The sequence below is a fragment of the Saimiri boliviensis genome, chromosome 16, assembly GCF_048565385.1.
Source record: "Saimiri boliviensis isolate mSaiBol1 chromosome 16, mSaiBol1.pri, whole genome shotgun sequence".
NCBI lineage: Eukaryota > Metazoa > Chordata > Mammalia > Primates > Cebidae > Saimiri > Saimiri boliviensis.
In genome coordinates, this window is record NC_133464.1 from 3,257,694 (window position 1) to 3,284,136 (window position 26,443).

The 26,443-nt window shown below is 44.5% G+C and overlaps 1 protein-coding gene across 4 annotated transcripts in view; it reads left to right on the top strand.

The window, feature by feature from the left end:
• ANKRD10 (ankyrin repeat domain 10) overlaps nt 1-10,990 on the top strand; it is a 36,777-nt gene extending 25,787 nt beyond the window's left edge. For all 4 annotated transcript variants that reach the window (XM_010338843.3, XM_039473142.2, XM_074387445.1 and 1 more), the window contains exons 5-6: nt 6,051-6,146; nt 9,416-10,990. In XM_010338843.3, coding sequence (XP_010337145.1) covers nt 6,051-6,146; nt 9,416-9,891 — 572 coding nt within the window. In that variant the 3' untranslated portion in view covers nt 9,892-10,990. The remainder of the gene's footprint in view (nt 1-6,050; nt 6,147-9,415) is intronic.
• The last annotated feature ends 15,453 nt before the right edge of the window (nt 10,991-26,443 follow it).

Genomic DNA, 26,443 nt, shown 5'->3' on the forward strand with positions numbered 1-26,443 from the left:
TTAAAGATAACATTGCTCTAATTTGTTTTGATTGTAATTTCTGGCATCTTGATTTTTCTGTTTAAATGTGAGTTTTAAGTTTTGCTTAATCTGAATTTTATTAGGTTTTTGGTTCCCATGCCAGAGTAAAAATATGATAAATTCTTCTTATTTAACACATGGATAAAAAATACTTTGAGTAACTTTACATATGAAAGTATGATAAATTATTTCCTCATTTAACAGATGCATATAAAATACTTTGAGTAACATCACATATAAAAATATAAAAAGTTTAAGCTGGGCTCTTAAAAAAAACAGGTACCAGGGATAATATCTTGGCAGCATAGAGATGCTAGCTTGGATCTTATCAGTAAAACTTTAGTCTGTTTTCCTAGAATTTAAGAGTTAGAAATATTGATGCTTTCAGTGTGAAATTTGTAAAAGTAATTACTTTCAGAAAGTTTTCAAAGTCCGCCCTTAAGGAGGTCCCTGTAAAATTCACTTAAAAAGCAAAAACACTGGATCACCTAAGGTCGGGAGTTCAAGACCATCCTGACCAACATGTTTAAAAAAACAAAACACTGGAATCCTGAGTCTGAATATTAACTACTCTTCCTCACAAAAAGTATCTCTGCTTTTAGTAAACTTTCAAGTATTTTAAACTGGAGTGATTTTCTTTTGGAAACGATGTTGATGTAGAAGATGTTAAGTGAAGAATAAAGACTGCCTTCTGTAGTACTTGAATATTAACTCCTTTGGAAGGAAGTTATGCTACAAGAAGTCATACTTTAACTTGCATAAAGGTATTTGCATCTGTATTAAATGTGTTTAGTCAGAATATAGACATAAGTGTTGACATGAACTCTGGAGGGTGAAATAAAATCCACAGTTAACTTAAGCAGTTTGTTTTGATGGAAAGTACCTTGGGATAGTACTTGCCTCAGTGTGGGATTTTGTTCCTTTTAGATGGTGCAAGGAAGTGTCAGTCATAAAAATTTTTTTTTGTTTTCTGTTTATCAACCATTTGCTCAGATGGTATGATGCATGGGCTTCGAGACTCCTGCTGCATCACTGTGTATAAAACTCAGTTCAGGTTTGTTGGCGTTCTTGGTTAATCTTGAGGAATAACCCAATGCAGTTATTTTTATATAGACTCCTTGGAAACTGTTGTCAAGTTTTTCAGTGATCCTGATTCGAAAAGAATGCCAGTCCCTTCCATGAGTGAATACTTCATTTTGCTGATTGATAATTGTTTTGGATGGAGTTCCAGAGTCGTGGGGAAGAAGCAGGGGAATATAGTGGGAGTTTAAAAACTGACCCAATAACTTCAATTTCATAATTGGGACAATTGGCTCAGAAGCAAGCTGTAGTGACAGCAGACCTCAAGTGTTACACAGCTCCGTTTTAATCACATAGGCATATTATTGCTCTTAGAATCTCATTCATACTCTGATGGTATTGAATATTAAAACACCTTATAGAAACAAGTGTCTACAACATGATGCTTTAAAGGTAAAATTACTGGTGGAAATTTTTAACACTTTCCCCAAAGTGGATTTAACTTAGATAATGTATCTCTTGCCTTCTGTCTTTAACTGTGTTAAGCAGGCTTAAAGACTTGGTAAAGGAGGGCGGAGACGACCAACAGGTTTGTTAAATGTTAGATGTTAATTGCTTGACACTTGAGAGTCAGAAAATAAAATGCCTCCCAGGAGTAAATTTGTGATTTAGTTCCTTCTAGTTTAGTTATGTATTATAGCACTTTAACTGCTGAGGTCCTTACTTTTCAGATTTCCAGTATATTTGCTTATAAAAATTTGGCCAGAATGACAGAACATACCCACCTAGTTGTGTTCAAATAAGGAGCAATTGTTTTTTCTTGATCTTTAGAGCTGTGATGTCCCTGAAGATGAAACACCTTGAAATAACAGCCTGAATTACGCTTAGAATCCAGGCAGTGTCTGCATTTTCCACTGAAAGTCTTAGGTTGAGCAAGCCCCATTGGTCTGATTTGTTTTCGGCACAGTTGTGGACACAGCAGTGGGAAGCAAAACCAGGCCTGTCACACTCGTGTAATCTTGGAGCCCAATCCCTGGTCTTTGCACAGGGCTCACTGCCCTCCTCCACCCTTTGTTGCTTCATGCCACCTGGAGTCATCCCAACCCTCTGCTCTGCTGGAATCTAGGCCCTGGCGGGTCCCACGAAAGATCACCTTGTAATACCAAAAAAAAAAAAAAAAAAAAAAAAGTGGTTTTAACAGGACCTTTATTAGGAAAAAGTTGAGTAAAATGTGCTCTACAGCAGAACGAAGAATAGTTGTAGGTAATGGCTGGTGGGAAAATCATGAAGGCAGAGCATCTTCCCTTTAATGAGAGGACGTTGAGGCTTCCCCAGTGGAAGCAACAGCAGGATGCACTCAGTTCAGTGAAAAGGCCACAGGCGGGAGGGCCCTGGATCAGCACCTGGTACCCTTGCAGCACCCAGAGGCACGGTAAAAGGTAGATTACTAATGCAGGTCATGATCCCAAGCTTCACTTAAATGTGTTGTGTGAAACTACTTGGCAGTTTTTGACTTGTAAAATGTCTCCTGCAGTGTGGCTCAGGTGTTGGCAGCAATGTCCTGTTTAGAGTGCCCTTTTTTTTTTTTTAAGCTTTGAAGATTAAAGTTGTGATCAGGCATTTTTTGTAAGCCCTAGATGTATCTGCACGTGTGCCTGGCAAAGTCCTGTTTTGCTGTGCTTCAGTATGAGCTGTACACCAGTGTGTCTTAACTCCCACCTGGTCAGCACTCCCACAAGCCTTTGTAGTGGCACGACCGTGGTGTCCAGTTGCATTACTTCTGTAACTGCAGCCCTTTCTTGAAACTAAGATTTTTTTCCATGATTCCAAGCAGTTTGACCCTGAATAGCTCATATAGTTACAGAGTTACTGGGAACTGCCTTTAGGCGTTTTGTGCAACCCCCAAATTTCAGATGAAAACACAAATGCAGACCGTTTAGTTGCCCTGAGTGTCAGCCCAATGTGGAGCATCTCCCGCTGTGCCCCAGGGGCAGGAATGCAGGCTCCTCAGTCAGCCATGTTCTGCTGGCTAGTTCTCGCTTAGGAGGGCAGGCAGTGACCACACTTGGGTGTGGCTGTATCTCTGAGCAGGGAGATTGGAGGTTTTGAGCTAGGTAGTTTTCCACCCTGAACATTGTGTCTTAGCTGTACTAGAAGCCTGCCTTCCCAACAGACACCTGCTTTTACAGTCAGTAGGTAAGGACCCTTTGTAAAAAGTGGTCATACTGACATTTTCAGAAGCATTCAATCACTGTTTAAGAGTCAACAGGAAGATAGGAAAAGATAGTGCTTCCTTTCACAAACTTAGTAAAAACTGATGACCTTGGGAGACATTTTGTTTTTCTGAAATGTCTCTACAGGCCACCTTTCTCAAATGCAAAGTGTAGCATTTAAATGATTCCTTCAGCAGTGGCAACAGGTGTGTGTGAGGGAACAGTTCCAATCCAATGTTGTTAAAATTTTGAGAGGCCAATTTTAATTTTATGGCTTGAAACAATTTAAAGAGAGAAATAATTGTAGGCTTAATGCCTCCACCATCCCATTGAGAACTTACAGTTACTAGGAATGAAGAAATGAAGAAGGCACATAAAACAGCATTACCCAAGGCTCTGGGACAGGTGGTTGTGGGAACTACACTGTATGGAGGGGCTGTATCTAAGGAGAGGGAATGTAATTCTAGGATGTCTGATGTCATGATTCCCACAATAGAATCTTGATTGGTAAAATATGTAAGGAAGCCTTTCATTGTGATCTTGCTTTCTTAGAGAAACTATCTGCATTAACAAAAGATGCATCTCCTAAATGGAGCAGTTTCTGAGAGGCCCCTGGTCACTGCGAGGCTTCTAGTTAACAGGATTAATTGCTGCTGGGAGATAGTGCTTTGCCCACTTCCTCTTCCTGGGCTGCCCTTGCCATGGCTCTTCCAGCCCCCTAGTGGTGCCTCCGCCCTCAGGGCCCGTGTCCCTACAGCTCGCATTGCCGGGCCTGCCTGGATGGTTGTGATTCCTCAGGTTGTATTACAGGCTAGACAAGGTATGAGTCATTTGTTTTTGTTTACCTTGTGTTTTTATTTTTTCTGGCTAGTGAGTGGGCTTCATCTGTTGGTAGAACTAGTCTAGGCACTGGGCCTAGTGAAAGAGAAGACAAATACCCCAGCTTTTGTGAAGCTCTTCTCTGTTGGGGTTTTCTAACCTTGTCAGAGGTGTGGAATTGCAAGTAACCTCTAGTTGCCGCTTTATCCGGGGAACATTGGCATCTGAATGCCAATTGAATGTGTAGGTATTTTAAGCTGTCTGCATTGTATTCCCATAAAAGTCCATCTTTTTGTGCAAACCGTGTTCATGGTTGGCTTTGTAGGATGGCAGCCTGTGGGAGGAGCGAACACTGACCTGCACCTGACTGCAGCTTCCCCGCGTCTGCATGCTGTGAAGGGCTCCTGGAGTCACCCAGCACGCTGTGGGATCTGCTCTTCCACCAATCCCTCCCCACCCTTTTTTTTTCCCCCTCCAAAAGATGCCCTGCTTACCACTTTAAAGTGTGTGCCTGAGTCATAGTGAAAGTGGAGCCTGGCTTGTGGAAGATTTTTTTTAAAGCTTTAAATAGATAAGACTAAAATGCACCGTTTAATGCCTCTGGTTTTAAAGGACCTGTATTTGAAGAATGCTTTTGGCATCCTACCTGTTCAGACTTCTGAGTACCCCCCTACCTCCACCAAACTACACAAATCACACTGTTCTGTTTCCCTCCCACACACTAATTTAGAAATCAGGTTTCTCATTCTGTACGTTAGCATCTTTGTAGAATAATCCAGAACGAGTATATACAGTATAATCAAAAGTGACTCGTGTGCCTCCAAAATTAGAGCTAATTCAAGCTGCAAAGTTCCGTTCTCCCTATTTTTAAATGTTTCTATGAAAGAGGTATTTAGCAGTGGAAGTTGCTATTTGTGGTGTGTATTATTTGGCCCAGAAATAATTCTAAGTGCTGTAAGAAGTGAGTCTTGCTAGGAATCGGAGGTGAAGGTGCTTGTGTGGAGTGTGTGTGACATGGGCCGTTCAAATCACGGTACACAGAAGGATGATCTTGTAAGTGAAGTTCTTGGGTAGCTTTAGCTTCCCGTTTCTAATGTTTTCTGTATTTTGATGTAATTTTACATAATTTGGTGCTCAGATCAAATGTCACTCTGGGACAGTACTGACGGATTAGTCTTGAATCTCGGCCTTTACCTTATTTTTTGTTAATGGAAATAGTGAACTTTTTGTTTGTTTGTAGAAAGTGATTTGTTTAGAGAGAGAAACAGCTAACTCTCACACTGAGTGAGAGAATCCAGAAAAATGGAATCTAGGGGAGAAAAGCAGCTTCCACGCTGAGTGGAAGGGAATAGAGAGAGATGGAGTTTAGGAGGGGAAGACAGGCTCCCACGAGAGTGTGGAAGGGGACCCCAGAGGGAAAGTCCAGGAGAGAGAAAGATGGCTTCCACGAGAGTGTTCATGGAAGGGGATCCAAACATGGAGTTCCGGAAATAGTGAATTAAAAAAAAAAAAAAAAATCAGAATTGTTTTCATTGTATGTTGTTGATTTAAAATTGTCTTAGTACTTTTTTTTTTTTTTTTCGAAAAACATGCTGAATTTGAAAACGGCGTTTAGAATTGTTTCCAGGCTATATAACCACTTTATGTCCTCTCAGTGGCCAAAAATTAGAATTTTTGCCATCAAGTAAATCTGTAATAGGTATCTGAAATTCCATGACTTTAAACTCTGCATATGTCAGGGAATTTTTTTTATTATGGAAGTTTTTCAGTCATTTGCTAAGCTCATTGTGACCTGTCAATTTTTTTTTTTAATGTGACTGTTTTAGTGTTCATTTGCTAAGCTCATTGTGACCTTTCTTTTTTAATGTGACTGTCTTAGAGTGTTCAGTGCTCACACAAAGGAACGTAAACTGTGTGAGTGAACAGTTATCTTGTTACAGACAAAGGAATCTGAAATAGTCTTTGTTTTCTGTACAGCCCCAAGCTTGGATTCTGCCGTACCACTCATGAATGGCGACACAGAAGACGATGCTGACAAAATGCACGTTGATAGGGAGTTTGCTGTTGTAACAGGTGGGAGTGGACAGTTTCCTGTTAGCTGCAACAACAATCCAATGGTCGAAGACACCAAACAGCAGGAGAGTGGTTCTGTTGGACCAAAAGAAATAGAAATATATACTGTGTCAGCAATGCAGACCCCCTGTCGTTGCAAGAATCAGTATGCATATTATTTCTAACAGAAGTTTCTCTCAGACGTTTTGCACTTTGTTGTTCAGTGTCTTTTTAAAAAATGTTATACTATAATTTACATATTGGTTAAGTTTGTAGATATAAGGATTAGTGTTTTGGGTATATTCTATGGACATGAAAAATGTAAGTGCAATCTTTCTATTCTGATTTGAAGCTGTTGCTTAATGTGCCTTGCTTATTTTTAATGAGGTTTGCATTTTTAATTTTCTGACATAACAGCCTTTGGGTGAATATACCGAACATGCTATGGCTAATATTTTCAAAGCAATATACTGCAAAGAGGACCACTAGCAGTAAACGTTGAGCACGAGGCAGTGTGGCTCAGACTCAGTCCGGCCACTGCGGCATGGAGTCCTTCACCAGGACGTGGTCGCTTTGCTTTCTGTGACCTTCATTCTGAGTCTGTTAACATGGTAAACACTGTGTTTCCCAACACACATTCTCTACATTAATGTTTTTAGTGTATTAAGACAGTATTCCTATTTCCAACTTTTAAAAGGTAGAAGCAGCTCAGTTCTTATAGCATTTAGAATAAATAACTAAAATGATTTGTCCGTTTAGCTGTTGCTTTTTTCTGATGTTCTTTATTTAGGTGACTGAAAAAACATTTTTTGCCATTTTCTTAACATGTTAATATATTTAGAAATAGATTTTTTTTTTTAAGTTTTTTATGTCTTTTTGCAAAATTCTTCACTGGGTATGAAAAAAAAGTACGTATTTTGTTTCCCAAACCCACATGAAAAAATCAGTCAAAAGAAAATGTTCATCTTTCTAGAAGCTACAGAATTGCTGGGGTCACCTTTTTCTCAGTAGGGAAATTCTGATCAGTTAGCATATTTAAAATAATAGATTTTCTGTAGTCAGCGGCTATTTGACCTTAGCTAAAGATCCATAACAAAACTCAAATCCTGTGTTTTTTGAAAATGACCCTGCTCCCTGCTTTGAGTAGGCAGAAGTGGCCAGCCAACCTTTATTCCTCAGACATTAGTTCCTTGTTAAACTTGATCCAAGCTGGAACATACTTTTAAAAAACCCAGCCCATCCTGTATACCAGATGTCAGGTACATACACCCCGTGCTTCCTATCATTTGATTTATGACACTCTGACCAATAAACAATGTGTTAAATCACTAGAGATTACATGAGGTTTTCCTTGTGGGACATGGCACCACGTCCACTGGAAGCTTGAGGGAGCTGCCTCCACAGTCCTTTGAGAATCGGACCGAAAGTCAGGCTGCTCTCCTTTAAACACTTCTGAGTAACTCGAAGTTTTGTTCTGCCAAAATTATTTTCAAGAACTTCACATTTTTGAACAACTGTGTACAGACATCTTTGTATTTTCAATGCCCCTAGTTTGAGACTCGGGAGGATCAAGTGTCCCTACCCCCGGAAAGGACTCAGGCAGGAAGGTGCTTGCTTCTAAATCCTGATCTTCACTATGGAGTTGGCTGGAAGGGAGGTAGGATCTTGCCCGAAACCTCGTCCCCAGCATGGTGTTTGGATGTCAGTGGGTTCAGAGGGCTGGCCAGGCAGCTAGCTGGTGACAAGGGAAGTGGGTTTTGGCCAGCAGCTGGGAGCAGCTTGTTTTATTTCTATTTTCTGTTTAGTCATTGAAACACTTATTTTCTAATCTTAGATTTTAGCCAAATAGAAAAGCTATCATTTAATTTGGAAAAATAAATCTATTTTCCTTTGAAGAACTTATAGCAATTATTAAACTCTGTTGCTTAAATATCCAAGAAATTGACAATGAATGGAATATTTAGATAATGTTTTCATTCACTGAACAAGCCCTGATCTTTCCTTGGCAGGAAGACTTGCAGGGCAGAACAGAAACCTCTGTTGGAGGCATCCAGGAGGTGAGATAGAAGGGGAGGCCTCCATGGGAAGAGTCACACAGTGTGTGACACATTAGGGTCATCAGATGTATTTCAACTGCGTCCTTATTCTAAAAGTTACTAGAACTGAGCCCTTCTACATTTCATATCATGCTTTGCTTTGGTAGTGAAGAACATTGAGATAAAAACTAGTATAGCAAGAGGTAATTTTAGATCATCCCTTATACTGTTATGTGAATTCCTGTGAATGTGAATGTTACTGCTTCTCAAGTTGCAGTATACAGAAGAGTAACTTGTCGTTGCCTGTCCCGGTGTGCCCCGATGTTCCGTAATGGACTTTGTGTCCCGTAAGACATCTCCCTCCTAATGGATGTCTGTATATGCAGATTAAACTATCAACATTTTTTCCAGCAGAGATGGTTTTTGAAAGTAACCTAATAAATGAAACCCTGGCTGCCATGGTCATTTTAATTGCTGGACTGAGAAGAAGCGACTCCGTGTTGTGCTGTTGGCCCAGGCTGCGTGCGTGAGGACTGTTGGCAGTTACAGTTCCTGGCTGTAGTCGCTGCTTTCTCTGTATTCTGCCAGTGCTCTCGTGGCATTTTGCAGAAGTACTAGGTAGATTTCTGTGCTACTGAAGAAAACAAATAGTGGTTCCTTTTAACAGTCCTGATCTGAGACGCAGGGAAGGGTTAGGAGTCCCTACCTGATTTATGAGGAGAGAGTTTTTAAAAACCTTACATGATGCTGTCATATCTAGTTCAAAGAACTTCCTTAATTCACCACTTGGTTTACCTTTTTTTCCCCTTTTTGCTTGAGAAGTAGAGAAGTTTGTGTTCTATTGGAACCCTTCGTAGAACACTTTCCGTTCAGTTGTGATGGACCTTTCTAGGGGCGATTTTTTAAAAACCGCTCTCGAAAGTGTTAAAATGAGAGCCCTTTTTGGATATCTTCTTGGGACCGTGTTGGTATTTTTCATACGGTGTATCTGTCAGCTTCCATTTTTCAGTTGAGCTACCTGATGCTGCTGGCATGCATAGTTTTCCTCTTACCAGGCAAACAGTACTGTTAACATTTTAATTTTAAGTCTACCTATGCACATTGATTTTACTTTGAAAAAAGAACTGGTTTAAAAGGAAAAAAGCAAAAGAAACGAAATAAGTTCTTTAAAGTTATAATGGCAATGAAGCATTTTATAGTTTCTCCTGCCTCATTGGTTCTGAATTTTGGTGACAGGTGTATTTCTTAATGCAGATATGAAAAACAGTAGCTTCGTATCGAATGCATTGACAAATGGATGTGTCATCAATGGACATTTGGACTTCCCCTCCACGACCCCGCTCAGTGGGATGGAAAGCAGGAATGGCCAGTGCTTGACAGGAGCTAACGGCATTAGCAATGGATTAGCCCCAGGACAGCCGTTTCTGCGTAGCCAGGGTTCTGTCTACATTAGTGGGAATGAGGAGCTGGAGGAGACCGTGAGAGCTAACCCTGAGTTGTGTGGTTCTCTGCACCTGAACGGGAGTCCGAGTAGCTGCATAGCCAGTAGGCCTTCCTGGGTGGAAGACACTGGGGACAGCCTGTACTACGGACACTACCACGGGTTTGGGGACACTGCTGAGAGCCTCCCAGAGCTGAACAGTGTGGTCGAGCATTGCAACTCTGTGAAGGTGCAGGAGCGGTACGACAGCGCCGTGCTGGGCACCACGCACCTGTACCACGGCTCCTAGAGGTGCTGCCGGGCTCTCGGAAACGCAGGAGTCCTTCCTGGCAGCCTGCTCAGAATCCTGATGTAGCAGCAACTTGAACGAATGTCACAATTTGTACTGTTTTTTTTATACTTTAACTTTCTGAAAAAGTAAACTTCGACAAGTTCCAGCGAGTGCTTGTTCGTGCATGAGTAGGGCTTACTGAGTGCATAGCTGATTCTACAGTGAGGTGTCCTTTTTATAAGATGCACTTTTGGAGTTTTTCTGATGCCAATCTCAACGTTGTCTTTTTAATACTGTCACCAAACATTGCTGTTTTTCCTTTTGTTCAAAGATTAAATTATATGATCAAGATAAATTGGAGCGGTAAATGAGGTGCCTGGTAATTTATCTCTTTGTACATGGGCATCATTTTAAAAAGCTTGCTTCTACTGTTTTCTGTAGAGTTTGGCAGAACACAGCTATTTCCTATGCAAGGTGCAGCCTTACAAATATTTCTGCAGTGATTTGTGTGAAGAGAACGTTTGTCTTTTTGAATTAAAGCTTTGCAGATCACCATGTGGTGGAAGGTTTTAGTTGTAAACACAGTGGACCCTCCTTTAATGATGGAGATCACTGCCTTGGGCTTCATGGAAGACAGACCCCACCTGGGGCTGCGTTCTGATTTATTGTTTTATTCCACATCTCCTGCTTGGTTCTGGAACTTTGACCACACAGAATAGATTCCTTTATATGTAGTGGAAGTTACTATTTGTAGGAATCGTCAGGTCAAAATATTTAACTGACTTTTGACATATGTTTTCTTTTTTCCTTGTTTTTGTTTTCTGGGGTTTTCTGCTTTAAGATATATACCACTATATATATCCAGTTAACTGAGAGGATTTTGACTCTCTTAATAAAACTGCATTAAGTTTTTGATTTTGTAGAAATTAGCTTTTGTCTAGGCAACTAGTGGTTATACTGTGCAAATATTGTAATGAATTTTTACTTTTTTGATTTTTGTAATAAAAATTGGTGCAGATAGAGAAAATGTCAAATGAACAAAACAGTGTTCTGAGAGTGTTAATAACATTTTGTTTTAAAACTGTCCTTCACAAATGGAATAAAAAACTCACACTCAGTTTGTCCCTGGGGTTTCTCTCGGGGCTTGGGGGTCAGCAGGGGGTGGTGGTGGATATCTGTGAAAGGAATGGGAAGGGAGGCGAAGTTTACTGTTGTGTTTTCGTTTTGCTTATAAGGTTTTACTTGACTCTTCTGACACTCTTCATATGGTGTTTTTTCCGCTTTTGAGTTTCTACTCTAGTTTTATGACACTGTCAGTACTGAGTATCTGTGGAGGAAGGATGGATGGCATGCCAGTTCAGTATTGTGCCTGAGTGCTTATTTTCATAAAATGCAGCAACCATAATGTTGTAAACTTCTTTGGTTTTAGCAAATGTTAATTAGGCCTTTTAAGAAAATTACAGTTTCAAGTAGCACCAAAATAGCCATTCTGGCATGCCTACATATGTTGTTTAAAACATTCAATATTCTTACATGTTCTTGTAAAAACTTAATAGACCATGGTGAGGGAGCATTAAGCTTTGGAAGTTTTGCAAAAATTACACTGAGAACAGGAGCAGAAAGCATAGTGCTGTCCAGGCCACCACCCCTCATGCTGCAGCAGGCAGTAGTAATCAGGCTTAGAACTGAGATTTGGCCTCAGACTGATCCCAGAAGCCACCCACACTGCTGAGGTTTTAAGACATGGAACTTGATGGCATCCTGTTTGGGCTGTTTTCTGAGATATTCCAGATACTCTATAGCGAGTTAATATTTGCCAAAGAACGTTAAGTGAATCTCTGAAAACACACTCAACATACTTTTGATTAGTCTTTAATTTTTGGACAGAATGTGACTGCTTAGGAACAAAAATAATGCGTAGAACCTATAGTAGGGCAGTGTCTGTGCTTCGGTGGATGAGGGAGGCAGTCTGACATATTCTAGTTTAGAGTCATTTACACCAGTATATTCAGTTCTTATTTAGAGATACATAAGGAAATTGTGACGATGGAATTAATACCATGCCTGGAATTTGCATCAAAATATAAAAATGTGAGTGGCCCAGGCTCCCTGACAAGTGGAGACAAGGGTCAAACACAGTTGGTGCGAGCTGATGTTGGAGCTGGGTGGTGGGTATGTGAAGGTGCGTTAGTTTGTCTATTTTGTATTTCTTTGAGACAAGTTTTGTTTGTTTTAGGACTTGAAGAAAAAATGCTGTATTAAAAAATACAGTTGTCAGCCGGGCGTGGTGGCTCACGCCTATAATCCCAGCACTTTGGGAGGCTGAGGCAGACAGATCTACAAGGTCAGGAGATCAAGACCATTCTGGTCAACATGGTGAAACCCCATCTCTACTAAAATACAAAAATTAGCCAGGCGTGATGGCACACGCCTGTAGTCCCAGCACTCAGGAGGCTGAGGCAGGAGAATTGCTTGAACTCGGGAGGTGGAGGTTCCAGTGAGCCAAGATCGCACCATTGCATTCCAGCCTGGGGACAGAGCAAGACTCCATCTCAAAAAAAAAAATTATACATATATATATATAAAATATATATATATATACACACACACACATACACACACACGTACACATACATATATGTCATTTTAACATTGAGAATAAGCTTAGGTTTTTCTATGTTCAGAATTGATGTTTATACTGAAAGACTAGCTCACCGAGTCTTGGCCTTTTTGGCCTGAAGACCCTTTCCCTGGATGGATTCTTTTGTACTAGTAGAAACAATTGGAAAATGAAATAAAGCCCATTTACAGTGACACCCAAACCATGGAATACCTAGGAAAATATCTTTTTTATTTTATTTTTTTTAAGATGGGGTTTCACCATGTTGGTCAGGCTGGTCTTGAACTCCCGACCTCAGGTGATCTGCCTGCCTTAGCCTCCAAAGTGCTTGGATTACAGGTGTCAGCCACTGCGTCCGGCCGGAAAATATCTTAATAAAAGATGTTCAACACGTCTACACTGAAAACTATAAAACATTACTCAGTACCTAAATACATTTCTGGTTGAAGTATGTGGAGAAAATCTGGCCTTAGATAGGTAATTGGAAAAGGGGATATTTGAATCATCTTTGCAGTTAATTGTGGGTACCTGACACCACCACCCAACTCTGTAGTGGTTGTGGGGCAGGAGAATAGGAAGTTAGGGTAACAAAGGGCTAAGGCAGAAGCAAAAGAACAGCAGGTGTAGCCAGTTCTGGCCAAGATCAGGCAGCACTCAGGCCGCAGCCTCCTTCCCGTGTGAACAAGACGGTCTCCAGCCTCTGATTGGTCGCAGGCTAATCTTTTACAGGGTGCAGCCAATCGGAGGCCTCTAAAGGGCACCTAGGGGTGTTACCAAGTTCTTTTAGCTCACTAAAAACCCTAAAAGGGGGGACTGTAGCCTGGCTCAAGTTGCCTCCCACTCTGTGGAGTGTGCTTTCGCTACAGTAAATCTGCACTTTTGATGCATCTTTTGCTGTTGCATTCTTTTGTTGCGTTGTCTGTTTTGTTCAATTCTTTGTTCAACTGCACCAAGAACCTGGAAGACGCGCTGTCAAGACCTTCCATCCGGTAACAGTAGTTTCTTAAAGGCCTGCTGCAATGTTGAATCAGGATCCGTATCAGTGAGCTTCTTGTGTTCAGTTACGGTAGAGTTCATCTATCTTTTACTTAGAATGGACCTTTAAACCATGCATGATTTTGCAACTTTATGCATTAGTTACTTGGGAAATACCTTTTAACTGAGTTCTGCAAATCTTTCAAATGTTGAAACTTCTCATTAATATTAAAATATTGATCAACAATCTCATGAAAGTCAAAAGTTGGAAGTTGTCAAGCTTGTGGTACTGGATGCAAGTTTTACAACATTCTGATTGTTGCACCTCAAGTTTTATCGTTGGACAGAAAATACAGTCAGTTTTCCTTGAAGTAGAAGGCTCACTTGGTAATTTTTTAATTTTTTTAAATGGAGACAGGATCTCACTCTCACACAAGCTGGAGTGCAGTGCTCCGATTTTGGCTCCTTGCAGCCTTGACCACTTGGGCTCAAGTGATCCTCTTGATTCAGCCTCACAGGTAGCTGGGATTACAGTCATGCACCACCATGCCCAGCTAATTTTTTTTTTTTTTTCCTTTTTTTGAGATGGGGGTCTTACTATTTTACCGAGGCTGTCTCAAACAGTCCTCCCACCTTGGCCTCCTAAAGTGCTGGGATTACAGGCTTGAGCCACTGCACCCACCTGGTTTTTTTTTAAATCACATCTGCCAGACACGCAAGGCTTAATCACGTAGCTTGTCAGTCATTTCAAATGAAAATGACGTTTCTGAAAAAGCGACTGGATACACTTTTCACACAATCAGCCAGAGACATGCTTTTCCTGTAGACAGCTGTACACAACAAATCCTTTACATCACACAGAACATGTGCTGTCAAAATTGATGCATTTTTCCTGCATTGAGGACATTCTGAAGTGAAATTGCCTTTTTTCCTTTTTTTTTGACAGCACAGCAGTGAAGAATATAAAGGTGAGCAGGTCGGGACAGTTCTTGGCAAGGTGCTAGTAGCTTTACCCAGCATTTGTTTTGAACCCTCAGTGCAGATGTCAACAATGAAGAAGGCAAATCACATTTTGGTAATCAGATCATTTTGATCTTGGAGACCCCCTGAAATGGGGTCCTGGGGACCCCGGGGTTCTGCAGGCCACCATGTGAGTACTGCCAGAATGTTTTGAATGATGAGCTCTAAGCAGCTAGTGATAAATACTGGAAAATGTAGACAGCGTATTCATTGAATTACTTTTTGATTTTCCATAGGTTGGGTTTTTGGGGTTTTTTAAGGACGACAGAACAGGAGAATAATTTGGAGACAGAACATAGAAAACACTGAAGAGTCTCTGGGAAAAGGAAGCCAAGGAACAGGCAGCGGGTAGAAGGGGACCAGCCATCAGGAGGGTGGGAAACTTGGGGAGGGGCGCAGGGCTGAGGTGGGGAGGGGGCTGAGCTGGGAGGTCTTGGGGTGGCTCTGCCTGGGGAACAGCAGCCGGAGTTGGGGTGAGGCCTTGGGTGGGATGCTTGGGGGCAGGAGCACTGGGCAACGCGAGCAGTGACCTCGGACACAGCTGCGGCCAGGAAGCCCCTGAGCGTGCGAGTGTGTGTGAGGATGTGTCAGTGTGTGCGAACGTATGTGAGTGAGCATGGAAATGTGTGTCCATGTATGTGAGTGCAAATGTGTGCAAGGACATGTGTCGGTGTGGGAGTGTATGAGGGTGTGTGTCATTGGGAATGTGTGAGTGTGCAAATGTGTGTATGGGAATGTGGAGGGAAATGTGAGTGTTGTATGTGAGTGGGAATCTGGTGTGAATGTGTGAATGTTTATGTGTGAATGTACGTGATGTGTATGAATGTGCACGTGCGAATGTTGATTTGTGTGACGTGTGCAGATGTGTATAAGCTGCATGTATGTGGGTGTTAATGTGTGTGCTGTGCATGTGTGAATGCTATATGTGACGTTTGTGAATGTGTGTGAAGGTGCGTGTGTCAACATTTTCTATATGTTGCTGATGTGCATGAGTGAGTGGATGTAGTGTGTGAGGTGTGTGCACATGCGAACGTGTGTGGCTATTGTGCATGTTTGGATGTGTGTGTGAATGTTGCATGTGGGTGTTGTCGATGTATGGGCATGTGTGGTGAATGTGACTTGTATATCTGTGGATGTGTGTGTGAATGTGTGTGACTCATACATGTGTAGATGAATGTGTGTGTGTGAATGTTATGGGTGTGATTTGTGGATGTATGCATGTTTGTGAATGTCGTGTGTGATGTGCAGATGTGGAGGATGGATGGAAGAGCAGGCGCTTGGGGATTGGGGACGGAAGAGGATCGGTGGCCGTGGGGGAAGGCGGAGGGAGCACCTGTGTGAGGGGGAAGGGAGGAGGAGTGGCCATGGAGGAGGGAGGCCAGGGTTTGGGGAGCCTGCACGTTATGAAGAGGCCCCCAGGGCAGCTTGGCCTCCTATTGCGGGGTGGGAGGGAAGGGCCAGGGTGGCTCTGGAGGGAAGGCCTGGGCAGTGCAGAATCATGGAGCTGAGGGATCCTGCTGGGGGCCATTCGGGGGCCTAGGGGCCTGTGGAGAGGTCTCAGGAGATGGGCAGCGGTGATTGGCCAGAAAGGGGCCATGCAGACAGAATGGGGTTGAAATCGGAGTCTGCGGGGCAGGTGGTCGCTGGGAAGGTGGGCGTCTCAGGCCCCTCGAGAAGCTTCCAGTCTGGAGAGGGAAAAGGCCCGGAGCTCCTGGGTGTCTGGGGTGGGGCACAGATGGGGGCACATTCTTCTCTGTTGGGAACAGCATGTGCGAGGTGTGGGCTGTGGCTTTGAAGATTTGCAGGGTGGGGAAGGGAGGCTGGTGAAGCTCTGAAGCCATCCCAGAGGGGACTCTGAGTGACTGTTTTGTGGGCAATCTGCAAGGAGAGCTGAGGATGAGGCGGAGACCCCACGGGTGAGAGCCAGGTGAAAAGCCCTGCAGCTGCTGCATGGCCAAGCCTTGCGTGCAGGTGGGGAAGGGGTGGGCAGAGGAGGGGCGCCATGGGTCCCCCAGGTCTCTGGGCATTCAGCAGAGAAACCGCCACACCAGTGAAGAGGACTCTGGGAGGTCCCAGGGCTCAGGGAGGAGCTTCAGGAAGTGTAGTCTTGGGAAAGAGGTCCCCAGCTGGGATTCAGACCTCATCCCAGGAACGGCCACAGCCCCTAGATGACCAACTGCCCGGTACCGGGGCAGGCAGGTTCACAGTGCAGCAAGAAGGGATGTGCCTCCCGCGTAAAGGCTGGCAGAGGCTGGGGGGTGGGTGCCCTGTCCAGTACCTACGCCAGAGGGTCACCTCAAAGGGGTCCCAGGCCATGGCCAGGGCTGCAATGTCTCCAGGGTTGCAGCTAGTCAGTGCGGCACTGACACAGGCAGCACATCCCATCCTGGACGAGCCAGCTCACGTCCTCATGAGATGCCGTGCGGTGTCAGCCAGGCCTGCAGTCGCATCTGAAAGCTCCCCTGGAGCCTCTGCGTCCAAGCGCACATACACGGCTGGTGGCTGGACCCAGTTCCCCACAGGTTGCTGAATTAAGGGTGAATTAAGGGCCTGAGTTCTTTGATAGTTGTTGACCTGAGGCCGCCCAGCTCCTCTCCACCAGGCACCCCAATGAGTGCTCACCTGGGGCAGGGAGGGGTGGGAGGGCTGAGGAAGGGCAGAGGGCACGTCAGGTTTTTCATTTTATTGCCTTTTTAAAAAAAAAACAAAACAGGAAGCTCTGAAACCAGCTACACTCAGCAAGTTTTCCTAAGAACAAAGTAAGAAAGAGCGAACTGGAACACCTGCTTGGTGTATCTCGGCCTCATCTTAACCCTCCCTTCCCTGTCTTTCTATGGCTCTGCTCTGCCAGGTGCGCCCTGAACTTGAAGATACCAGGAGGGTCTGAGAACCACTTCGATTTTTCTGTTTTCCCATTTATGAAGGCCACTGTGCTCTCACCAGTGAATTTAATTACAAGGTTTTTAGAAACAGCTGCAACAATTGCATCTCAGATGCATCAGTGAATCAGTCCCATTCCCTGTCTGCTAAAGGATATCTTTTCATTACCCACATTTGCGGTAGGGCTTTTCTGACAGTTCATATAATTCAAGATAATTGAAGCCAATTTTGCAAGCAAAACGACAGGAACCACTACATGAAATAGCACATTAAGTCTCTGATTCATAACAATGACACTATTTCCTTAGTGGTTTTAAAATTCTCTCGGCTGGGCGTAGTGGCTGTCGTCTGTAATCCCAGCACTGTGGGAGGCCAGGGTGGGCAGGCAGGCTGAGCTCAGGAGTTCAAGACCAGCCTGGGCAACAAAGTGAGACCTGGTTTCTATAAAAAATGCAAAAATTAGCCCAGCATAGTGGTGTACGCCTGTAGTCCCAGCTACTTGGGAAGCTGTCAATTGAGAAAAATGACAAGACAAGTCCCAATCGTTTTAGGAGGTTTGTTTGCCAAAGCTAACCAGGGGAACAGTCTGTAACAGTCCGAACACCCAGGAGACAGTCTGTATCTTTCTCCGAAGATGATTTTGAGGGCTCCAGATGTAAAGGAGAAAGGGCATGATATCAACAAGTACACAGTTTTCATGTAAGAGGCAGGTAGAGAACAATAGCCATGCCTTCGGCTCATTGAATCTGCATTTTTTTAGTACAAGATGACATAGACAAATGGGATAGGGGAACAGTCAGGTGCGCGTTTGTGTCTGGTGGGCCATGGGTGACTGCAAAGGTGAACTGTCAATTTACATTGCCATGGTGAAATCTTAACAGAAACACCTTAAAGATCTCAGCGCTCACTAGGAATTTCCTTGTGGGCAAAACATGGGGGAGGCATGTAGCTTTACATCTTGCTGCCATCTTATTTAGGGACCAAAAGGAGGCGGGTTTGCATGACCCAGTTCCCAGCTTAATTTTTTTCCCTTTGGCTTGAGTTTGGAGTCCCAAGATTTATTTTTTGCTTCACAGGTGGGAGGATGGTGTAAGCCTGGGCGGCAGAGATTGCAGTGAGCCAAGATCGTGCCACTGCAATCCAGCCTGGGTGACAGAGCAGGATCCTGTCTCAAACAAAACAAAACAAAACTGGCCAGGCACGGTGGCTCACACCTGTAATCCCAGCACTCTGGGAGGCTCAGGTGGGTGGATCACCTGAGGTTGGGAGTTCGAAATCAGCCTGATCAACATGGAGAAACCTTGTCTCTACTCAAAATACAGAATTAGCTGGGCGTGGTGGCACATGCCTGTCATCTCAGCTACTCGGGAGTCTGAGGCAGGAGAATCGCTTGAACCTGGGAGGCAGAGGTTATGGTGAGCCGAGATCATGTCATTGCACTCCAGCCTGGGTGGCAAGAGCAAAACTTCATCTCAAAAAAACAAAACAAAACAAATCACCTCTCCCTCCCTCTGGAAGAGAAAGGAGGGACTGCGAAAGCCACAGAGGGAAGAGGCAGCTTTCATTCCCAGCAGCGTGGGATCCTCACCCAAGGCCGGGAAAACACAGGAGTGAAGTGACTGCTATAGAAGTGCCCTCCACAGGCTGCATAAAAGGGACAAAAACAGTAATATACACACCAGTAAGGAACAGCACTGGCATGCTCCGCCTCCTGTGGGCAGCCTGGCAGTGAGGTCATTTTCCAAAACAGGAGGCTGAGCAGCATTTTCCATGCACAGAGCAAGTTCCCCTTGATGGACAGCACCTAATGACCAGTGCTACTCCCTGAGTAGCTGGGATTACAGGCACCCACCACCATGCCCGGGGACAATTTATTTATATTTAGTAGAGACAGGGTTTCACCATGTTGCCCGGGCTGGTCTCGAACTCCTGACCTCAGGTAATCTGACCGCCTCGGCCTCCGGAAGTGCTGGGATGACAGGTCTGAACCACCATGGCTGGACTAAAGAGGGGGTTTTGTGGACACAGGACTTTTAATGCTAACACTGGGACAGTCTCTGTCAGACTGAGATGATGGTCACTCTTCGCTCAAACACCTCCACCACTGCCCCCAGCATCCGTAATATCGACAGTTTGAGTAAAGACACAAGTACGACTTGCCACCAAACACTTGAGTGTGTACACAGCGTGTTGGGTGCACCGGGCAGTACCCCGAATCTCCGGCGAGCTCACGGTGAGCACGCAGGGAAGGAGGCGGAGCTCCCTGCCCGTCTGGGGAGGCAGCAGGCGTTGACGCAGGTGTAGCGATGCACAGGGAGGGTTCCTTTGGGACTCAGCTGTGGACAAAGCAGGGGACCCAGTTGTCACTGTAGAAAAGGGCGGCCTGTCACCCAGGACCAGGCAAGGGGGACGTGGCAGTGGCAAAAGCACCTGGTGGTGGCTGAGAGGAGGCGCAGGGGAGAGTCAGGGGACGGCCCTCCGGGAGTGAGTGCGGAAGACAGAGCAGCAGAGGCAGCTGTGATGACATCACTTTATTTGGCATTAGATTCGGGTGCACATCACAGAAAATCCCCCAGCCACAGGCAATGAAACGGAAATTTGTCTCTGTCTCTTGTAAAACAAGTCTGAAAGCTGCGGTGTCGTGAGCTCCGCCCCTGCATCTCTGCCGCAGCCCGCCGTGAGCCTCCCGTCCTCCCGGCCTGCGGCTTCCCGAGCTCCGGCAACTCGGGAGAGACGAACACACCGGGATCTTCGGCCACGGAAACAGACAGGGACGCCGGGGCTGCCACAGGTGCCTCCTGGAAGAGCGAAACCCGGCGCCGGGGCGGCCTCCCTGCGGCAGCACCAGCACGCGCGAGCCGGGTCCCCCGTGACAGTCGAGGCCGAGAGGTCATGCCCGAGGTCGGCAGATCCGGAACTGGAGATGAGAGCAAACCACACTTAGGTGGTAAAGAGCAGGAAGGACCGTAAGACGCCTCTGAAAAGTGGGACTGCGAGGAGTCTCCTCCTGGGTTCTGCTTGCACGTGTGAATTTGCTGAAAAATGAACAGTAGGTGAACATCTACCCCCAGTGACAATGTTCGGCCTTCACCCAGCATCCACTTTCAGGGGACATTTTCACAGAAATATTCACAAGTGCACACGAAACACACAAAGGATGACAAGGGCTGGACACTGTCGTGACAAAACTTGGGAAGCAACCTAAACGCCACGTGTGGGATGGTCGCGGTGGCGCCCGGGGCTGTGGGATGCTGTGGGCAGGTGAGAATGGAAAGGCGTCTCCAAGCACCAGTGGCTTAAGATGGTCCTATCTGCATTTTCAAAGGAGAAAAAGAACAGGTCCTAAGCTATGAATTTACCTAGAAACATGAGCGCATCCATCTGTCGCCCCACACCGGGAGGGGCTCGCTCTGCATGGGCAGAGGGTGAGGATGGGCTTTCACCTGGTGCTACACTGCCTGAGTTTAAATCCTGCTCCTATTTAGTGCTGTGCAATTTGAGCCAAATGACTAAGCCCCTCTGTGCCTTGATTTCCACCTCTCTAAAGCAGGGTCTGTGGCAGTGCCCACTCCTCATTCATAGGACGATGAGGATTAAATGAGCTGACGCCTTCATACGGTGTGTGTCCATCAGTGATAGGATTTGATGGCGTCCCTACCCAAATCTCATCTTGAATTGTAATCCCCATAATCCCCACATGTCAAGGGAGGGTTGTCGTGGGAGGTGATTGGATCATGGGGGTGGTTTCCCCCACACCGTTCTCGTGATAATGAGTTCTCTCGAGAGCTGATGGTCCACAGGGCAGTTTGCCCTGCTCTGGCTCACTCCCTCTGGCCTGCTGCTGTGTAAAATGTGCCTATTCCCCTTCTCCCCTGATTGTAAGTTGCCTCAGGCCTCACCAGCCATGAGGAACCTTGAGTCAATTAAACCTCTTTTCTTTATAAGTTACCCAGTCTCAGGTAGTATCTTCACAGCAGTGTGACAACAGTATACGGTCAGCTTCTATGTTGTTTGCAGTTTTACCATGCGCATGGATTCCTATTTTCCTTCTGAAATTTTCTTCGAAGTGCAAGCTTCTGTAGAGAGTATAGTTGACACTCACAGTCATTCCCAACCACAAAAGACAGTGGGGTGTGAGTACATGGGGCGGGAGGCAGTGATGGCAGCCCAGTGACAATAGCAGTGTATGCCGGGAACAGCTCAACAGAAGGGCAGGTGGGGCTGACCCAGTTAATGCCAGGCCGGCTCCCCACACTGAGTGATTTGATTTGCAAATAAATATTATTCGTTTCTGTTTTAATGTGTAAATAGTGTACTTTAATTGCCCAGCAATATAACTCTGAAAATATGCTAAATTTCCACCTGACTTTATGCCTGGGAGAATCCGTCTGGGAGCAGAGGACCACTCACCCCACAGGGGTTGCAGCAGAAGGAAGGGCAGGCAGGGACGTCATAGGGCCCCACTGAACAAGGGGACTCTGGCCACAGCACCACCCAGTGAGGAAAGCAGAAGAGAGGTTTTGACAAGATGCTTTCTATCAAAGATGAACTGAAAAATATTAAGCATTTTATCTTCCTCTCACTATATGGAGTACTCCACATTAAAGAAAAAAGCCAGGCATGTAACACCCCTGCTGCTATGGACACCTAGCGAGGAGAGGTCGCTCACCAGGCCTGCGAGTGTGAAGAGTGGACTCAGGTCACAGCAGGAAACGGGAGCGGGCCTGCCGGGCTGGACTGGATCTGGAAGCACAGCAAGAGCTCAGGGTTTCCAGTGCATACAAATAGGCACGGTAATGAGCATAAATGTGCAGACACAAACATTCCCACACACGATGGGACACGTGGAGATGTGGCTCCCAGAACAGTCTCACCGGAGGCACAGACCTGGACCCTGACTCAGAGCAAACACCAGAGAAAACCAAAGACCTGGGGACTGGGCCCGAGTCTGAAAGGTTAAGAGCAGCTGGGAGCGCCCCGGTGGTGGAGACTGAAGAGACCTGACCATGGCGCACCCTTCCTTCTGAACCAGGTTTTTTCTTTCATTTTTATTTTTGTTAACTTTTATTTTAGGTTGCGGGGTACATGTGCAGTTTTGTTATATAGGTAAACTCATGTCACAGGGGTTTGCTGTACAGATTACTTTGTCACCCAGGTATGAAGCCCAGTACTCAAGAGTTCTCTTTTCTGCTCTTCTCCCTCTGCTCACCCTCACCCCTCGACTAGACCCCAGTGTGTGCTGTTCGCCTCTTTGTGTTTATGAGTTCTCATCATTTAGCTCCTACTTATAAGTGAGAACATGTGGTATTTGGTTTTCTGTTCCTGCGTTTGTCAAGGATATGGCCTCCAGCTCCATCCATATTCCCACAAAAGACATGATCTTGTTCTATTTTATGGCTGCAATAATGTCCTTTCACAGTGAACCAGATCCTTCACTGTAGAGGACATTATTGTGACAGCTGGAGACGCATGAATAAAGCCTGAGGGTGGGTGGGGTGGTGGTCAGCACAACCGTCATCCATGGTGGCTGGGGTTGGTCAGACAGGAGTGTGTCCGTGTTTCTTAGAATCACACACCAATGTTTTGGGGCACGTTAGCACAGGAAAAAGGGTAAAGTCAGATCAAAGTAAATAAACCAGAACCTGATCAATGAAAAGGAAAAATTTATATATAGTATTATCAGAAGTCAGTAGAGAAGGGATTAAATATCATGACTTAGCACTGGGGGAAGTAAGTTTTAAATCACCATCTCACACCATGCTCTAAGGTATATTCCACATCAGATAAAACGATGACCGTCACAAGCTAGACCAAGGGCTGATGACCTGCCGCATACGTGTGGGTGACCCCCAACATGGGCACCGAGGAGGGAGAGCCGTGCAAATCCCAGGCACAATTAGTGCCTGAAGAATATCTTAGTTTATAGTGTTATTACTCAGTTATTTCCTTTATATAATCCTTTATAATCATATATTAGCTTATAGAATTAGTGCCTGAAGTATAACTTCCTGCTTACATAATCATATATCTAGCTTATATAATCATCCTTAGTACTTATATCTACCATTCTTAGTTCCATATAATCTTTGTATATAGTCATATAAATATTGTAGTCTATATAATCATATATATATATACATATTCTATATAATCATATAGGTATTGTAGTCAGAGCTGTACTGACACATTTAGTGCTGATTTACATAATCCTTCTATATAACCACATAGAAGTAGTTTGTAGTAGGAGGAATGCCTAGAGCAGTCACAGAACAGCAGCAGTACATGGGAAAACAGCCAGACCAGGACAAACACCAAAGACCCAGGTGGTGGCGTCCCTGCCTGAAAGGGCATATGCTGTATGGCAGGCTTGGAGCAAGAGCCTCTCCTCTCCTCCTGAAAAAAAAGTTGTAGTATCTTGCATCCAGTCCCTGTGAAAATTAGGCCTCAGGCCTGAGATCCCACAAATAACAGAGGGAGAAGAACCCCTCTGGTGTGACCAGGTCACAGCAGCTGTACACCCTGTCAGCTTTTTCTCGCTTCTGTGCTAGCTGAAATCATCCTCCCATAAAATATCTTAGAGAAGAGCACAAGTCTGGCAGCTCCCACTGCACCGGCTTACAGTATCTTTCTATAAGAATCCTTTGACGTGTCCAGCGCCCAGATAAGAAGTGTTGCGCACGACACCTGTTGCATACAGCCCACCTCCTTGCCTCTGTGACCTAATAGGGGTGAACCCCTTTTCTGTACATGACCCTCTACTACTGTGCATGGCCCACCTCTCTGCCCAGGTGACCTAATGGGTGGCCCCCTGCTTGTTACTCATGTGATTAGGTATGCCCTATCACTAAATCTATAGATGACTTCACTTACAACCCTTCCCCCTGCCTCGTACCTAATAAACACAGACACTTCTGGACGTTCGGGGCCTCGCCTGTCTCCACTCATAAATGGCATGGCCCCCAAGCCCAGCTGTCTTTTCCAGTCCTTCTGTGTCCTGTCTCTTCACTTCTCAGATCCTATGCCTCAGCACAGTGATAGGGGACACCCCAGGACCCCATAGGGCTGAGGGTCTACACATACAGAGAATACCTTAAAAATGGATCAGAAACCCTATCAAATCCCAATGGCATTTTTGCAGAAATAGAAAATCCACCCTAAAATTCAGATGAAATCTCAAGGGACATTGAACTGCCAAAACAATCTTGAAGAAGAACAAAGTTGGAGGTCTCACGCTTCTGGACTTCAAAACATTACAAAGCTAAAGTAATTTTTAAAATATGGTATTAGCATAAAGATATACTTATATACTAATGGAATAAAATAGCCCAGAAATAAACTCTTGGGTACATGGACAAATGATTTTCAACAAGGGTGCCAGGAGCATTCGATGAGGGAAAAGATAGTCTTGCCATCAAGTGATGTTGAGAAAATTAGATATTCGTGTGCAGAAGAATGAAGCTGGACCCTTACCTTCTACCACATATAAATATTACTTAATAGTAATTACCAAATATGAATATACTTATAGTCTTAGCTCTTATCAAACATTATTTTGTAAGATTTAGCTCTTACTAAATGTAACACTAAAACTATAAAACTCTTTTTTTTTTTGGGGGGGAAAATTTTACATTTTATTTGACATCTTCAGAGACTCCTTTTCAATCTAATAATACTATGCTCAGAGTAAACTAACAACAACTGATGCACTTTGCTGCAAAGAGTCCAAAGGATATACATGGAGACTTCAAGGTGCTGGAGGGGAAGCCTAGTTGTTAAGTGTTGGACTCACAGACCAGACTTAATAGAAACTGCAGGTTCAAATCCCGCCAGGTCAACTGAGACTCTATTATGATCTGCTAGAAAAACTGAGCATGAGACATTTTACTGCTCTTTGACAAATTTAAGAGGGCCTTACAGACTGTCTCTGGGGTTTCTGAGGAAATATAAACAGGCAAAAAACTTGGCAATCATTTAAATATACTGTCTTTTAGTTCTGTTTAATGGGGAGAAAAATCACACCTCTGCAACATGCTGTGCACATAACAAAGAAATAGTACCATCACCTTCCAGATGCCCAAATAATATGAGATCCTTTGAGTAAGTTTACCATAGCATACAGTATTATAGATTTCTAACATTCCATTCTTGCCCAATGCAAATCTATAGACAATAAACCTAAAATTACCCACCAACCTGTTTTTTCTTTAGTTTTTAAAGGCCATCAAATCCTTGGAGATAGTATGGACCTCCAGCTGTTAACATTCAGAAGGAACACACTTACAGCCCTGTCTCCATTGGGCTTATTACTGCTCCAGTCAATGGTGCATTTCAGAGCTGAGAACAATTCCAATGAAGTTTTCACTGCTAGTAGTAAACACCACTGCTTCAACCATCCACATTAGGTCAGCATTTAACAGAGGGTCTCCCTCTGGAGCAGGTCGTCCAAGAATATGAGTTCAACCACTGGCTCAAGAGAAGCGGAATGTCTTCTCAATGGTTCAAAATTCACTTTCTGTTCAACTACAGGCCTTCTGCCAACTGAGGATCTGAGCTCTTTAGGGCAGTGAGTACAATTCTTCCTGGACACAGAAGGCCAACAAGGTGACTGTCACACATCAGCACAGAGCGAAAGCCATTACATATTAGTAGCCAGTGAGAAACAAGGTTCAGGACCCTGTACTGTAGAGGAGAGCACTGTAACATGCCAGCAAGCAGAGTGGTGGAAGGGGAGCTGGGTGGCATGTTCATCCATTATAGCCATGGGAGGATCTGAAGTCTAAGTAAGATGGATACTCACTACTGTACTGGTTGGCACCTAGGCAGTAAAGTAACAATTCATCAGATAAGATTTTAGGTGGAACCACAGGTTTGGAAAGTTCTGGGATCCAATATAATGTCTACAGGAGCATCAATATATAACATGAAAAGTCAGTATCAGGGAAACAGGTAAGGATCCCTCCCCTGGAATACTGGAAAGAGATGTAAAGACCTTATCTTCAAGCGCCCGACTGAAGACCTTCTTCTAATACAATGGGTCCTGTGGCTTTCTGCCGGACCCGGTGCAGGGCATCCACA